Raw genomic sequence first — 18,312 nt, forward strand, 5'->3', positions numbered from 1 at the left:
CTGGCCTCCATTTGCATGCATGACTATCACGCTTGCCTGACATATTTGTCCATTAGCAAAATAAATGATAACATTTAGAAACACAAAGCTTGATTATGCTGAACTTGCACTACGCCCTGACTGCTTTTCTTGGCCTTCAGAGTGCTCTGCTTACGTAAATTCTACCTCTTGCACCTACAAGTGATAGACAGGCATAATTGTAAGAATAAGTGGAGACCTAGCAGTCCTAAAAAGAGGAAATTTATTATTGTTCATTAAAAATATAATAAGGAGAAACTTCTCTCTGAAGGCACCGGTAACAGCATATGTTCCAGGAACCTGGGAATCCTGGAGAGAACACTGAACATGCCAAAGGTCCAGACGGAAATCCAGACACTAAAAACCCAAAGACAAGTATGAAGAGGTATATAGGTTACAAAGTCCTTACCCAGAGCTGTGTTCTTTCAGGCAGTCCTTTTCTTAAAGAGAAGAAAAAAAAATCTTACTTGCATCTAGGTGTCACATTAAAAAGATCCAATCCCTGAGGTGACAAAAGTAACACTTGTTAGTAGGGAAAGGTCTATGAAAGCTTTACAGCACTGTGACCTCAGAAAAGTCTACCTGCTACTTTTCAGATGCCAGCACTTTCAAAGTTCAACTCAAAAAAGGAGCCTTTCCACTATAAATGAGGATTGCCACGGTCAATTTTATTCACCAGCTCTTGCCAACAAACGATGTATGGATTTACCATCACCAGAAAAAGCCACTTAAATACAGAAACTTAGAAAAATAACATGGCCTTATTCCTCGACGTATAAAAGTGAAATTTCATTCAAGGACAATCGTGAAATGTAAATCGCTGATGAAGGAATGACCTTGTGGAAGGCATTGATTTGAATGGTTATACTGGCCAGTTACTCTTCTCAGTTACATGGGTGTAAATCTGGAGGTCGTCCACTGACATCTGACATTGAGCTGTGTTAGATTTAATTGGAAACGTAGATCACTCACGTGGTCTTGTTTCTGCTCTCTAACTGGATGAGAGTAACTATTTGAATCAGATTTCTGGTGCAAATGCTCATATTTATTATTTCAAACATTTGTGTCCCACTAATATTTGCTTAAAATTCTCATTTCTATGATCATTCCTGTTCTGTAAATAAGAGAGGTGCTAAAAAAGGCAAAGTGATTTAAATGCTTTATTCCTTGAAATCACATTTCCAGTGTACAGCTCCATTGTTGGAGCCAAATTCTGTTTTCAGGTGCACACATTTTCCTCATTGAAGTGCTCTGTGGCAGTGTGATTTTAAAGTACATACTTCACAAATGAATGCATAAAATGAAGGGCATTAGATACATACAGTATGGTGTAAGGAAAATATTTCATAGAACTTTTTATTAGAATGGAAGGAAAAAGTTGTAATTTGTTCATTTAATTATTTAAATAATATATGCCTGAAATTTATGTAACCCAGATAATTTTCTGGCACAGTTACAATGAAGAGAAAATTGAATATAATGTTTGCAGAATGAAATATGTTCTTTTTTAAAATGCCTGAATAAGTAGTTTTCCTAGTGTCAAGGTTCCTCCCCCACTCTGAACTCTAGGGTACAGATGTGGGGACCTGCATGAAAAACCTCCTAAGCTTATCTTTACCAGCTTAGGTCAAAACTTCCCCAAGGTACAAAATATTACACCCGTTATCCTTGGAATGGCCGCTACCACCACCAAACAATTACTGGTTACTGGGGAAGAGCTGTTTGGACACGTCTGTCCCCCCAAAATACTTCCCAAAACCTTGCACCCCACTTCCTGGACAAGGTTTGGTAAAAAGCCTCACCAATTTGCCTAGGTGACTACAGACCCAGACCCTTGGATCTTAAGAACAATGAACAATCCTCCCAACACTTGCACCCCCCCTTTCCTGGGAAATGTTGGATAAAAAGCCTCACCAATTTGCATAGGTGACCACAAACCCAAACCCTTGGATCTGAGAACAATGAAAAAGCATTCAGTGTTTTACAAGAAGACTTTTAATAAAAAATAGAAGTAAATAGAAATAAAGAAATTCCCCCTGTAAAATCAGGATGGTATATATCTTACAGGGTAATTAGATTCAAAAACATAGAGAACCCCTCTAGGCAAAACCTTAAGTTACAAAAAAGATACACAGACAGAAATAGTTATTCTATTCAGCACAATTCTTTTCTCAGCCATTTAAAGAAATCATAATCTAACACATACCTAGCTAGATTACTTACTAAAAGTTCTAAGACTCCATTCCTGTTCTGTCCCTGGCCAAGACGACTACAGACAGACCCACAAACCCTTTGTTTCTCTCCCTCCTCCCAGCTTTTGAAAGTATCTTGTCTCCTCATTGGTCATTTTGGTCAGGTGCCAGCGAGGTTACCTTTAGCTTCTTAACCCTTTACAGGTGAGAGGAGCTTTCCCCTGGCCAGGAGGGATTTCAAAGGGGTTTACCCTTCCCTTTATATTTATGACACGCCCCCCAAATCTCAGCTAGGGTGAAACACTGGCTGGGATTTCTTCCTGGAGCTCTAGGAAAACAGAGTTAATAAGACACATGCATCTCTAAATATACTACCAAGTACATAAAGACTAACAATATTTTCCACATCTCAAGGACGATTTTAACCAGTTGATTCTGGGAAACTTTCACGGGAGAGTGCATCAGCCACTTTGTTAGAAGCTCCTGAGATGTGTTGGATGTCGAAATCAAAATCTTGGAGAGCTAAACTCCACCGAAGAAGTTTTCTGTTAGTTTCTTTGACGGTGTGAAGCCACTTTAGTGCAGCATGGTCGGTTTGCAGGTGGAAACGCCGTCCCCAAACATATGGGCGTAGCTTTTCCAGAGCGTAGACAATGGCATAACATTCTTTTTCAGTGACTGACCAGTTGCTTTCCCTCTCAGACAGTTTTTTGCTGAGAAACACTACAGGGTGGAATTCTTGATCAGGTCCTTTCTGCATTAAAACTGCTCCCACACCACGCTCGGATGCATCTGTGGTTCCTAGGAACGGTTTGTCAAAGTCTGGGGCCCTTAGTACAGGGTCAGACATGAGTGTCGCTTTAAGCTTGTTAAAGGCCTTCTGACACTTTCCGGTCCACTGAACAGCATTTGGCTGTTTCTTTTTGGTTAGGTCTGTCAGTGGGGCAGCGATTTGGCTGTAGTGCGGTACAAATCGTCTGTAATAACCGGCCAAGCCTAAGAAGGATTGAACCTGTTTCTTTGACTTTGGGACAGGCCACTTTTGGATAGCATCCACTTTGGCCTGTAGGGGGCTGATAGTTCCTTGACCCACCTGGTGTCCAAGGTAAGTCACTCTGTTTAGGCCTATTTGACACTTCTTAGCCTTAACAGTTAGTCCTGCCTCCCTTATGCGCTCAAGGACTTTTTGTAGATGTTCCAGGTGGTCTGCCCAGGAATCCGAAAATATGGCCACATCGTCAAGGTAGGCGACTGCATATTCTCCTAATCCCGCTAGGAGACCATCTACAAGTCTTTGGAAAGTGGCGGGTGCATTTCGCAGCCCGAAAGGGAGTACATTAAATTCATGCAGCCCGAGATGTGTGATGAAGGCTGACCTTTCCTTGGCAGATTCATCTAGCGGTACCTGCCAGTACCCCTTGGTTAAGTCCAAGGTAGAGATGAACTGGGCCCTTCCCAGTTTCTCTAATAGTTCATCTGTGCGTGGCATGGGATAGTTGTCTGGGCGAGTTACAGCATTTAGCTTACGGTAGTCCACGCAAAAACGTATTTCCCCATCTGGTTTGGGAACTAGAACCACTGGAGATGCCCATGCACTTTCAGAGGGGCGGATTACACCCATCTGTAACATATCCTGGATCTCCCGTTCTATAGCAGTTTTAGCTTGAGGAGACACCCGGTAAGGTTGGACCCTAATTGGGTGAGCATTACCTGTGTCAATGGAGTGGTATGCCCGTTCAGTCAGTCCTGGGGTGGCTGAGAACGTTGGCGCGTAGCTAGTGCACAGCTCCTGGATCTGCTGTCGCTGCATACGCCCAAGGGTCATGGAGAGGTTCACCTCTTCCACACCACCAGCACATTTCCCTTCGTAATAGACACCTTCAGGCGACTCAGCGTCGTCTCCTCCCTGGGCTGTAAACTGACAAACCTTTAATTCTCTGGAATAAAAGGGCTTTAGAGAATTAATATGATACACCTTAGGCTTTCGGTTGGAGGTGGGGAATGCTATGAGATAATTAACAGCTCCCAGGCGCTCCTGGACCACGAATGGCCCTTCCCACGATGCTTCCATTTTATGGGCCTGGAGCGCCTTTAAGACCATGACCTGGTCTCCTACTTTGAAGGAACGCTCTCTGGCATGTTTATCATACCAGGCTTTTTGCTCTTTTTGAGCATCCTGTAAGTTTTCTCTAGCAAGGGCTAAAGAGGTTCGGAGGGTGGTTTGTAGGTTGGTTACAAAGTCCAGAATGTTAGTTCCTGGAGAAGGTGTAAATCCCTCCCATTGCTGCTTCACCAACTGCAATGGCCCCTTAACCTCACGGCCATATACAAGTTCAAATGGGGAAAACCCTAAACTGGGATGTGGTACAGCTCTGTAGGCAAAGAGCAACTGCTGCAATACTAGGTCCCAATCATTGGAGTGCTCATTTACGAATTTACGTATCATGGCCCCCAAAGTTCCATTAAACTTCTCCACCATGCCATTTGTTTGATGATGGTAAGGAGTGGCAACCAAGTGATTTACCCCATGAGCTTCCCAAAGGTTTTTCATAGTTCCTGCCAGGAAATTAGTCCCTGCATCTGTGAGGATGTCGGAGGGCCAACCTACCCTGGCAAAAATGTCTGCTAGTGCCTGGCACACACTTTTAGCCCTGGTGTTGCTTAGAGCTACTGCTTCCGGCCATCGGGTGGCAAAATCCATGAAAGTCAGTATGTACTGCTTTCCTCTGGGTGTCTTTTTCGGAAAAGGACCCAGAATATCCACAGCTACTCGCTGAAATGGAACTTCAATGATGGGGAGTGGCTGGAGAGGAGCTTTGACCTGGTCTTGGGGTTTTCCCACTCTTTGGCACACCTCACAAGACTGGACATAGGTAGAAACATCCTTGCCCATTCCCTCCCAGTGGAATGACCCCCCCAAACGGTCTTTGGTCCTGTTCACCCCAGCATGGCCACTAGGGTGATCATGGGCTAAGCTCAAGAGCTTGGCCCGGTATTTAGTTGGAACTACCAACTGTCTCTGAGGATGCCAGTCTTCCTGGTGTCCCCCAGAAAGAGTTTCCTTGTATAAAAGTCCTCTTTCTACAACAAACCTGGATCGATTAGAAGAGCTGAGAGGCGGTGGGTTGCTCCGTGCCGCCGTCCAAGCTCTCTGGAGGCTTTCATCTGCTTCCTGTTCGGTCTGGAACTGTTCCCTTGATGCTGGAGACATCAGTTCCTCATGGGATTGTGGACCTAGGCTTGGTCCCTCTGGAAGCGATATAGGGGATGGAGCTGGTTCTGTTGACTGTGAACCGCTCTCCGCTGGTGTACTATGTTGGGATTCAGGCTCCGGCTGAGCCTCTTGTGTAGGGTTATCGGCTGCTGCCAGTTCAGGTTCGGTGGGGCCCTCTGGTGTTGAGGTTGCAAGTACTGGATTCAGTGCTGACACGGGGTCTGGTGTTGGTTGTTCGGCTGGTTCCGGTTCTGGGACTGGTTCCGTCTGGGTCTCTGGGACTGGATCCACTACTGCTGTTGCAGACATTGGCCTGGGGTCCAGGTCCATCACCTCTGACTGGGTCCTGATAGAAGTTTCCGGAACAGAGCTAGGCCTCACGGCTTGTTTAGCCTGGTTGCGGGTGACCATTCCCACCCTCTTGGCCTGCTTCACATGATTGGCCAAGTCTTCCCCCAACAGCATGGGGATGGGATAATCGTCATAGACTGCAAAAGTCCACATTCCTGACCAGCCCTTGTACTGGACAGGCAACTTGGCTGTAGGCAAATTGAAAGAGTTGGACTTGAAGGGTTGAATCGTCACTTGGATCTCTGGGTTGATTAAATTGGGGTCCACTAAGGAAGCATGGATAGCTGACACTTGTGCTCCGGTGTCCCTCCACGCGGTGACCTTCCTCCCACCCACACTCACAGTTTCCCTCCGCTCCAAGGGTATCTGGGAGGTATCTGGGCCTGTGGACCTCTGGTGTGATTCCGGTGCAATGAACTGTAATCTGTTGGGGTTCTTGGGGCAGTTGGCCTTTACATGCCCCAGCTCGTTACACTTAAAACATCGTCCAGCTGACGGGTCACTGGGGCGAGGAGGGTTGCTGGAGAACGGGGTGGTGGGACGATAAGGGGTCTGGAGGGTTCTTTGGGAGGTAGGTGGGGCTTTGGGCGGCCCCCGGTAATAGGGTGTGGTCTGGGGTGGTCCCTTCTGGTCTCCGCTCCAACTGCGACCAGTTTTCTTCTTCTCTGCCACCTCCACCCATCTGGCTCCAATCTCTCCTGCCTCAATTACAGTTTTGGGTTTCCCATCTAGGATGTATCTTTCTATTTCCTCAGGAACACCCTCTAAGAATTGTTCCATTTGCATTAGGAAGGGCAAATTTACTGGAGATTCAACACTTGCTCCTGATATCCAGGCATCCCAATGTTTTACAATGTGGTAGGCATGTCGGGTAAATGACACGTCTGGTTTCCACCTTAGGGCTCTGAACCTCCGACGAGACTGCTCGGGTGTTATCCCCATTCTGACTCTCGCCTTGGATTTAAACAGTTCATACTTGTTCATGTGTTCTTTAGGCATTTCAGCTGCCACCTCAGCTAAGGGTCCACTGAGCTGCGGCCTCAGCTCTACCATGTATTGGTCAGTAGAGATGTTGTACCCAAGGCAGGCCCTTTCGAAGTTTTCTAAGAAGGCCTCAGTATCATCACCTGCCTTGTAGGTGGGGAACTTTCTGGGATGGGAAGTGGTACCTGGAGAAGGATTGCTAGGGTTTGTTGGTATATTCTGCTGGGCCTTTATCCTCTCCATCTCCTCCACATGCTTCCTCTCTTTTTCCCTCTCCTCCTCCACATGCTTCCTTGCCTCCATTTCCCTCTTGTGGGCAGCCTCTTGGTGTTGTTCTGCCTCCCTTTCTTGTTCCTTCTTCAGCTGCATGAGTTCTATCTGTCTTTCATGTTCCCTTTGTTTTTCCTCAGCCTGAAATTTGGCTAATTCCAGCTGTAGTCGAGCTGAGGATTTGGCCATTCTAACCTCTCTGTTTTTAACTAACTTTACACCCGAGGTTTAGAAATAAACAAACAAAACTTGGCTGTAAAATTTTGCTGTGCTGGAATAGAATACCTATTCTCTGATAGTGATTGTCAGCCTACAGAAAAAGACAATTCCCTTGTCTCTGCTCTGGGCCCAAATTAAAGCAAAAAACCTCCAACTACTTGGAAACCTGCTTACCCAGCCCAAAGAAGAAAAAAATTTCTTTTCAAACCTGTGCTCCTTGTAAAACAAAAAAAAAAAAAAAATCAAAATCCTAAAAAAAAACCCTGCCACTTTTGTCTCCAGGCAAATGGGTAGAGCACACACCCCCTATTTACTTTTAGGAAGAAAAGAAAAAAAAAAAAACCTCTGGGTTGGAAGACTGTGAATTTCCCTGCAGGAGTTAAGTACCCTGCCTCCAGGCAAAGAAAATCTGCAATTCACAAGATAATCCCCTTTTGTCTCTGCTTGGCCACAAAGCAGAGAGAAACCAAGCTGCTTTCAGTTTCAAAGCTGCCTTCTGGACTTCCTAAAAATTCCTTTTTAAAATCTGTATTTCTAGTTCAAAAAATCTCAACTGGATCTCAAAATGATTTCAGGTTAATCCCACCGCTGTGCCACCATGTCAAGGTTCCTCCCCCACTCTGAACTCTAGGGTACAGATGTGGGGACCTGCATGAAAAACCTCCTAAGCTTATCTTTACCAGCTTAGGTCAAAACTTCCCCAAGGTACAAAATATTACACCCGTTATCCTTGGAATGGCCGCTACCACCACCAAACAATTACTGGTTACTGGGGAAGAGCTGTTTGGACACGTCTGTCCCCCCAAAATACTTCCCAAAACCTTGCACCCCACTTCCTGGACAAGGTTTGGTAAAAAGCCTCACCAATTTGCCTAGGTGACTACAGACCCAGACCCTTGGATCTTAAGAACAATGAACAATCCTCCCAACACTTGCACCCCCCCTTTCCTGGGAAATGTTGGATAAAAAGCCTCACCAATTTGCATAGGTGACCACAAACCCAAACCCTTGGATCTGAGAACAATGAAAAAGCATTCAGTGTTTTACAAGAAGACTTTTAATAAAAAATAGAAGTAAATAGAAATAAAGAAATTCCCCCTGTAAAATCAGGATGGTATATATCTTACAGGGTAATTAGATTCAAAAACATAGAGAACCCCTCTAGGCAAAACCTTAAGTTACAAAAAAGATACACAGACAGAAATAGTTATTCTATTCAGCACAATTCTTTTCTCAGCCATTTAAAGAAATCATAATCTAACACATACCTAGCTAGATTACTTACTAAAAGTTCTAAGACTCCATTCCTGTTCTGTCCCTGGCCAAGACGACTACAGACAGACCCACAAACCCTTTGTTTCTCTCCCTCCTCCCAGCTTTTGAAAGTATCTTGTCTCCTCATTGGTCATTTTGGTCAGGTGCCAGGGAGGTTACCTTTAGCTTCTTAACCCTTTACAGGTGAGAGGAGCTTTCCCCTGGCCAGGAGGGATTTCAAAGGGGTTTACCCTTCCCTTTATATTTATGACACCTAGTTATACTAGAAACATATAACCAACGATATATCTGTTTCCCCATTACTCATACACTCATACACTCATACACAAATTCTTGAAATTCCACAAACACTTTTGTGTCCTGAGGGTCATATTTCAAGGAGGACTTTCAAATATAATTGCTTAAATTATACAAAGATTGTTGCCAACTGTGTCTACATATCTATCCAGGGGACACCATTATAGGGCCTAATCACATCAGCCACACTATCAGAGGCTCGTTCACCTGCACATCTACCAATGTGATATATGCCATCATGTGCCAGCAATGTCCTTCTGCCATGTACATTGGTCAAACTGGACAGTCTCTACGTAAAAGAATAAATGGACACAAATCAGATGTCAAGAATTATAACATTCAAAAACCAGTCGGAGAACACTTCAATCTCTTTGGTCACTCAATTACAGACCTAAAAGTGGCAATTCTTCAACAAAAAAACTTCAAAAACAGACTCCAACGAGAGTCTGCTGAATTGGAATTAATTTGCAAACTGGATACAATTAACTTAGCCTTGAATAAAGACTGGGAGTGGATGGATCATTACACAAAGTAAAACTATTTCCCCATGTTTATTCCCTCCTCCCCACCCCCCCCCCGCCGCCAACTGTTCCTCAAACGTTCTTGTCAACTGCTGGAAATGGCCCACCTTGATTATCACTACAAAAGGTTCCCCCTTGCCCCCCACACTCTCCTGCTGATAATAGCTCACATTACCTGATCACTCTTGTTACACTGTGTATGGTAACACCCATTGTTTCATGTTCTCTGTGTATATAAATCTCCCCACTGTATTTTCCACTGAATGCATCCGATGAAGTGAGCTGTAGCTTACAAAAGCTTAGGCTCAAATAAATTTGTTAGTCTCTAAGGTGCCACAAGTACTCCTTTTCTTTTTATAAGGATTCAGTTTAGTCACTACACTAAGATTTTACAAAGACAGTGAGAAAAGCAGTTTGAAATGGGATTTCATTCAAAGGCAATTCAGTAAAGGCAATGTCTGAAATTTTCAGCAGTTGTAAGTCAAAGAATATGATTTTTTCAAATGTATCTAATCCAACCAGTAAACTTAATATGGATTGAAATTCAGATGTTTGTCATGGTTTGATATAATGTAGAGAAACCAGACTTTCAGAATTACAGACACATACCACAGCATTACACAAAGGGTGCACAAATGCTTTGGATCACAGCCCGCAATGGATGACTGGGATATACTTACTCCACAGGTACTGTTTCCAAGGCACTGTCAGAGACTAAAGCCCAGATCAGATAATGGGCTCTTCATGGGCAGATTCGGGCACCAAATAAAGCATCACAGAAGTCAATAGAGCTCTGGGGTGCACAGAATCATTACATTCTCATCCAGAGTACTGGATGGCAGCCTGAGCTGTACCTAGCTTTAAAAATGGGTCTTGGGGCTAATTACAGATCAGTGAGTTTTGCTTCAGTACCAGCTAAAGTAATTGAAAAAATAATTAGTTATAAAACACCTGGATGAGTATGCTATGCTAAAGATAAACCAGCATAGCCTCTGTAAAAGATAATCATGCCTCTCCATTAATGACTATTCTTTGAAAATGTTTATATATAATGGATAAAGGACAACCAGTATTGTAATTAATTTGTGCTTTCGAAGAGCCTTAGATGAGTCCATCACAAGAGACAATTAAGGAACTAAGGAGTCAGAAGGGGTCATGTAATGTTCTGCTGTGGATCAGAAACTGATTATGAGGAGAAAAAGGAAGGAATAAGTAACTGATTTTCAGCATGGAAGAAACTTAGCAATGGTTTCCCCCAAAGGAATTGTACTAGGTCTGGTGGTATATAATGCATTTATTTAACTTCTGGAAGAGGTGGTAAACAGTGAAGTGACAAAATTGGTGGATAACAGAAAATTGTTTGAGTTAGTCAGGTCTAAAAGGGATGAGGCACTTCAGAAGAACCTAATAAAACTAGAAAATTAGGCCACCCAGTTCAAATGAAAGATAATGCATATTCGAAGCAGCAATCAGAATTACTCACGTATATCGATACATTGTAAACTAAGTGTAACTATTCAGCAAAAAGATTTACGGTTGGCATCATTCTGGATTTAAAACATCAGTAATCAGGAGTGGTCAAGGACAGACAGGACGCAAGGCTGCATTAAGAAAGGCATAGGAAATAATAATATTTCCTCTGAATGGTATTAGTCAATGGTATACCCTCATCTTGAATAGTGTGTGGAACATCAGCCACCACACCTTATTAAGGATCTGCACAAATAAAAAGTTCCAGAAAAGAGCTACAAAAATTATGAGATGACTGGCAAGAGGAAAGATTTTTAAAAGATTAGGACTATATGTTTTAGAAAGGAGAGAAATACGATGTAACACATTAATGATATTTAGAGAGTAGAGATACTAAATCAGGTGCTTCTATTTACTCCTTCTCATAACACAAGAACAGAGGGACCCCCATTAAAATGAAAAATTAACACATTTAAAAATTGATAAATGTAAATGCTTCTTTACAGAACTCATCTGTAGAACTCACTTCCACATTACAGTACATTACTGAGTTAAAGAGCTTACGCGGATGCCAAAAATTATTAGATTCCTTTCAGTTCCTGGGGGGAAAACATGCATGTTTAGTAGACAGAAAATGAGTTTTTTCTTTTTAAAAAATGCTCAGTTTTCTTTCCAGTCTAGTCTAGGAATAATGATAGTACTATTGCAGATGTTCTCTAAGTTTTAATGACATTCAGTTTTCATTGGATAGCAATAACACAGAGAACATTTACGCTGTGTGTGTGTCTCTCTCTCTTTCGCTATTTCCACACACACCATAGGGGCCTAATTCTGGCCTCACTTCCACTCCGCATATCTTGGATAATTATCTAATTTGAATGTGTATCTCATGGTGTGTCTGACATTCAGTGTTGGATGGTTTGAGCAAAGTGGAAGAATGCCCTGATTAACATCCTGATGGGACAGGTATTTTGGAAGCAGAACTTTTTTTGGGAATCTTAGGGGTTTATTGAAGGTTTTCTTGTTGCTCCTGTTATTGCAAAATTCTAAACTTTTCCCCTCTAAAAATCATGGCTGGCAATAAAGTTTAGAACTGAAACAGACTCTTCTCCATAACTGTATTGGAAGTTGATTTGATTATTACATTTCCCTTTTGTCCTTCCTGTTGATGTTACAAAACTGCTTTGGTGGATCCAAATTGTGACTCCTTGGCACTGTTGTGCATTTTGGCCTAATCCTGAAGACCACACTCAGCCCAGTTACCTGGAATATGTGGTAGGAAGACAAAAAGCAGAAGACAATTCTTCTCCCAGACATGCAGAGTCACTCACAGAAGCCCCAGCACCCCAGAGTTTGAAGCAGCTATGCACTCCTAGTAACCAATGGATCTCTGCCCCTGCCCCACTTCCACCTCCCTCTAGAGCATTGAGTTCTGCACTATACGCTAGGTGTGCGTGGTTATGTGCTGGCCATGGCTGATACCCTGGGGCATGATTCAGCAACCTCCCGAGCAAAAAGTACAAGCTCCTACAGCTTGAGCTAAAGAGACCTGTAACACACACTCACCAGTAAGTTACATGCACATTTCATTTGGCTCTGAATCTCTGTCTTACTTTACCAAATGGAGATATTAAAGATCTTTGAGCTCAGAACTTCTAGTTGCACTCTAAACTTTTTTGAAGCAGGTGAAATGGCCTTTTCAGACTATTGTCTTGGCATGTGGAGCTGCCAAATTATCTCAAGAATCTGCTGTCAGGTTTCTCTCTCTTTAGCACATCATAGTGTGAGCTATGTGTGGGCCTCAGTGAAGGAAATGACTTTATATTGAAAGTGTTCTTCTTAACTTAGTAAAGGACCAATTCACATTCTTCTGTTCTTTTTATGGATGTAATGTATTTTTTATTGTAAGGCTCCCCAAGATGTCCTTGGGATAATGTCCCAAATGGCTTGGGATTTTATTGTTTTATCCAACAGTATAACATGGCTCTTTTGTTTTAAGGCTATCTGCATGATCATAAGTAGGCCTTTTTGCACTGCAATATGAGGTTCTGCTTGTGTGGAAATTTCCACCTGCACCCCTGAGCAAAGTAACAGACACATTAACAGGTTAAAAAAAGGTGGATGAATGTAAGTGCTCCTGCAGTTATTAAAACTCACTTTGTATACTGCAGCAATAGCGTTCAGATATTTATTTTGATTCAGCTACAAGCAAGATATATAAATGTTCTATATTTTTACGTGCTGATATTTTTTCTCATTTTACTGCTGCCAGTTTTCTGCCTTCTCACAAAGTGGGATTTTGGTTAAGAATCAATCCTATGTCAGATGAGTGAGAAGTGAGTTGATACTTTCCAAATAACTTACTGTAACTTTTTAGAACTGTTCAACTCAAGCAAATTTTCACAACTGAAATACATTTTCGTAATTCGGTTTCACACCACTCAGATACCCCCAGGAGATTCTCTTCAGAAATTGGATTAATTTGCCTAATGTAATTTAGTGTGTGCCACCTCTCAGTCTTTGGAAACCTTCCAAACAAGGAGTTTATGCATTTTCAAAGGGAAATATTAAAACTAGGAAGGGGGAGGAATTGGCCATAGTAATAATAATAATTAGCACTGATATATAGCTCTTTTCATCTTCAACCGACTTCACGAACATTAACTGAGGGGTTCTCATGGCATCCATGATACAATATTAGCCCATTTTACAGACAGGGAAAGAGAGGTAAAATGGCCCAAAGAGAGTGAGTCAGTAGCAGACCTGGGATTAGAGTTCACTGGCTCCCAATACTAGCAAAAATATTTGCACTCCCAGAGATGCAAGGAGAATGCATTTGCGTTCTGAATTCAAAGTCAGTCTTCTGACTCAGAGTCACTGGGGCTGGAAACACTGGCAGTCGCATGCTCAGCCCTGAGGAAAGGAGTGTCTTGGACCTATGTATAGAGGGCTCCTGTGGTGGAGGGTGAGACGAATACTTACAGAGGAGGGAGGACACACTCAGCCCAAATCTGTTGAAAGGAAGATCACTCTAACAGGGGATCTATGAAAGGGGAAGGAAGAGTAAAGAAAATGGTGTCTTTGTGATCTTACAAGTCTCCTGGATAAATAAGTGTGTAGATGTTGGGCACCTACATTCATATGCCAAGTACAGGTAATTTTAAATACTTCATGACCTCTATATGTCTTGGAGAAATATGGTGGTGGAAGAAGTGGTTCTGTGTGGTTGGTTGGTTTGAGGTTGGGTTGGGGCTGGAGGGAAAGTCCCCCTCAAGAAACAGCTCCAGGTAGAAAATTGTAGCATTTACTGCTTTTCTCCAGTTGTGGACGAAGAAATTGTAGTTGGGTGCTCATCTCTTTTTGTGTGAAGATAGGAGTACGCGTCCCATCCCACATTAGTGTGCAGTAGCATCAGCATGAGCAAAAGAAACAGCAGCTTTTTGGACATCTGCAGTGCAATATAAGGAATGGCAATAGGACTTATATGTTAAGGCAGCACAACCATCCAGTTTGTGGGAGGCCAATCAATACTTGTATTACAGATGGTGAAAACTTCCTCTTCTTACCAGAATGTGGCGTAAACAGTATAATAAACCTTGAGTCCACTTGTTAACCATTCCTTTAGATATGGTAGTCATATAAAAAAGACCACAAGTTCTTGAAAGATCCATTCCTTTACACATTCTTCTATAAATATAACTATAATAGACACATCAGTGCCAGGCCTTTGGCCTTGGCTATGACCCTTTGAAACCAATCCACTGAAACCAATCAGACTTAAAGCTGCCTTAATTAGAGAGCTGAGGATCTCCCAACTGCAGGCTGGCATAAAGGTGGCATAGTCATAGCCACTGGAACTAAGGGTGCTGTGGGTGCTACCGCATCCACTGGCTTGACGTGGTTTCCATAAGATACAGGGTTTAACAGTTTGGTCCAATGGCTCTCAGCACCCTCACTATAAAAACTGTTCCATCACCCCTGCGTATAGAGGGCCTTTACAGCACACCCTTACCCCCAGCCATGATGCCGTAGGAAGCCTTCCAGAGGTATGTTAGAACCAGAGGGAAATCCTGAGCCCCAGGAAAGCTTAAGTTAGAACAACTTTATGGTTACTCTGTATGGATCTGGTGACTGGTTCAATCTCCAACTGCCCTCAAGACGTGGGAAGGAATAGAGGTAACCCTGAACCACCTTTGCCTCTTCCTTTACTTGACACATCTGAGCTTCGAACCCATTAACATTAATTTTAGCCTAAGGCAAAGTATTTGTTGAACAGAAACCATGTAGAACAAAGCAATATACAATACAACTGACACATTGGGGCTGATTCTGCACTCATAAATGCTGGTGCAAATTAGGTGAAGCCATTGGAGTTACACTAGTGTGGAACCAGTGGAACCAAGATCAGAATCAGGCTCATTTCGTTTGAATAGTCAGAATAGGTATCTAAAAAATTATGAGAGCCAACAAAATTTTGTTAAGGTCAGACTCGTGAACATGGCAAAAGTCAAACACAACGGAGTAGAGAGTGTTATTTGTTAGCGCAAAAGACAGTTGTCCTTGGTTGTGGCCCCATCTCTGCCACTGATTTACTGTGTGACCCTGGGCAAATCACTTACACTCTTTATATCAGTTTCTTCCATTTGTAAAACAGAGATACTAGTTACCTACTTCAGAGTGCATTGTGAATTATAATTAATGTTTGTACAGCAATTTGAGATCCTTGGATAACAGACAGTTGAAATCCTGCCCCTTTGAAGCTAATTGGAGTTTTGCCATTGACTTAAATGAGGCAAGGATTTTACCCACTCTTATCTAATGTGTGTAAAATACTATGATCTTCCACCTAAAACCCATATATAAATCTATAAATGGTGTAATGTTTTTTGTAGTTATAGTCCTTGAAATAGGGGGCACCAAAAACTCTTCATACTTAGACCTTTTATTAACATGACTAATAATCCAGGGGTAAAATTGCCGACATTCGATATTTTATCATTTGTGTTGAAGTAGCTCATAAATAAGTAAACCTACAATCTGCCTCACATTTTAAACTGTTAATTGTTGTTGATTTGCTGGACGTGCATCTTTCAAAAGGAGTTTTGCTTTAGGTGTTTGTTGCTTTACTAAAACCTCGTGGATCTCCAAATGCACTCTTCAGTGAGGAACACTTTTTTTAATATTTTGAAACTTAACATTTTAGGTCAGTGTGCAATTCCACGAAAGTAGTTACTATTTAGATGCATGCGATCTCTCTTGTATTTGCTGCTGAGCCTTTGTGCCACAAGGTCCCTCATAAGATTATATGGTAGCTCTCAATGTGTTTTTTCCTGTATATCTTGATTTTAAAAAGACAATGATTGATTTTCTGTACTTCTCAGTTAAGTAACGGGTTGATTGAAATCATTTTAAAAGCATTTTGGGAGAGAGAAGTCTAGCATGAATTTGGGACACAAGCTCTGAGAATTTCAAAAGCTTTTCTGGAGGTTTAGAAAGCTTAATTCCAGTGAATGCATTCATGAGCTCCCACACTTCTATATAAATATATATCTTTTTCAATTGCTTTGAGGATTTTTTTCATATCACCTGCCAAAATTGTTTAAGAAAAATATATTTCTGTGGAAGTAAATTTTGAAATGAACTCCAGCATTCACCTTAGGAGCAAATACAATATTCTGTCTCCTTGTAAACTTTTAACCAAGTAAATACTGTTAAGAAACACTTGCTCTACCTACCCTCTTTAGAAACATATTCAAAATGCACATACTATACCTAACAGTTACCCATATTGCACAATTTGTGGTATAAGCTTTTGTTCTGTTATTTCTACATTATTTTATGACTTCCCTACAAATCAGTACAAGCTGCCACTGAAATCATTGTATCACATTAGACAACAGAAGACCCTGAAGCAGATTTAAGGAATCGGTAACCCCTACTTGAATCATACATCATTTATTTTCTGTTCCTCTTCTCAAAAGTAGCATAGCTATTTGTTCTTCAGTCACTCTACTTCTGTACTGTCCGTGAACATGTAATAACAAAGCTTTGCAAACTGTGGAGTTATTGATATTGATAATTTAAGTGACTACTCTAAAATCAGTGGATAGCAGTTTTAGGAAACAATTTCTGAGAATGACAGCCTTTGTGTTTTCCTGGCCTCTCTAATAATCCTGCCCATCATTAACCAGGATGAATAGAGATACAAAGTACTATATTAGAAATGTTCCCGGGCATATTTTTAATTAAGGAGAGGGAGTTGCGGGGGTAGGGTGTGCGGGGAGAACATTTGGTTTGTGTTTGGGTTGTCTTGGTTTGACATTTTAGACAAGTCTTCACATCAGCCTGCAAAAGTTGAACTAACTAGATGTTGACTAATACTGTAGCATCTTAAAATTTCTCTCCCCCCCCCACCTCTCCACACACACACACACACACACACCATGAAAGCCGTAATAATTATTGGCATCTAAAGAATGGCTTAGTGGTCAGTAGAAGACAGTCTGTTGAAGTATCTGTTGGTAAGATTAGAAGAACAGAGGCTGGGGGAGGCTGTGTGTGGGTTTTAATGGATGATTAAATCTGGGGAGGTTGATCTCCTTTCATGCTGTGGATGTTGAGTGCTGCAGTCACGCCTCTCACTGCCAGCCAACACTAGGATGATAATCAGTCACTATGAAAACTCATTAACTCCACAGCAATGAGTCCTCCACTGCTCAAGCTTGGTGCTGTTCTCAGTACCATGGCAATGATCTCTAACTGGATGTCCCAAACTCTCCCATCTCTGGTAGGACTAAATACCACCAGACTATCCACTTCAGATACTCTAGTAAGTAGCTCTGATGTGTTATAAGCCATCTTCATGCTGAACTGATATTTTAAGGGACCACAAATGCTATGGTTTAAGTTGCCTTTTTGTAAATCTCTCTTAAAGCTATTAATCTTTATGCTGTAACTGACTGCATGCTTCTGTCTGGACACTTCAAACTGCACAGCATTTGTGAGGATGCTACAGACTTACTATACAAGAGAAACTTTTTGAAAAATAGCCTCATTAAGTATTTAAGAACAAATGGCTTCATTTTTTTAGTATGAAATGTTTAAAATATCTAAGAAAATACTTGTTTCTTTAGCTTAGATTTGTTTCCATATTTATTGTTCCAGAAAATATATACTGATGTATTATAGAATAAGATAACTGAAAAGAAACCTACAGTCTATCTTACTCTGTAGCATTGCCACAGAGTTTCTTTTCTTAATTTGCAGAACAGTCAAGCAAAGGAATGCCTTTTAAAAAGAAAAGAAAATAGGTACTTTTCAGTTTGACCACAGGACTCTTATGCAGGCTGATTAGGAAATAATGGAGATGATGAATTATTAGTTAGGTTAGTTAAAATCTTCCAGTACTTGTATTTGATGTTCATATGCCAGTAAATTTTAACACAACATACAGTAGTCTCTGTTTACGTAGAACTAAAGAAAAAAGTGTTATTAACGCTTT

The 18,312-nt window shown here is 41.7% G+C and overlaps 1 protein-coding gene across 2 annotated transcripts in view; it reads left to right on the forward strand.

Moving 5' to 3' along the window:
- Positions 1–18,312, forward strand: part of OLFM3 (olfactomedin 3) — a 134,391-nt gene that overhangs the window by 82,019 nt on the left and 34,060 nt on the right. The window contains exon 1 of one of the 2 annotated variants that reach the window (XM_084636299.1): positions 17,497–17,640. The exons of the other annotated variant lie outside the window; for it this stretch is intronic. Within the exon in view, the coding sequence (XP_084492425.1) occupies positions 17,512–17,640 (129 nt within the window). The 5' untranslated portion in view covers positions 17,497–17,511. Of the gene's footprint in view, positions 1–17,496; positions 17,641–18,312 lie in introns of those variants that run through there. 2 annotated transcript variants of the gene reach the window in all.

The sequence above is a fragment of the Lepidochelys olivacea genome, assembly GCF_965140295.1.
Source record: "Lepidochelys olivacea isolate rLepOli2 genome assembly, chromosome: 8".
NCBI lineage: Eukaryota > Metazoa > Chordata > Testudines > Cheloniidae > Lepidochelys > Lepidochelys olivacea.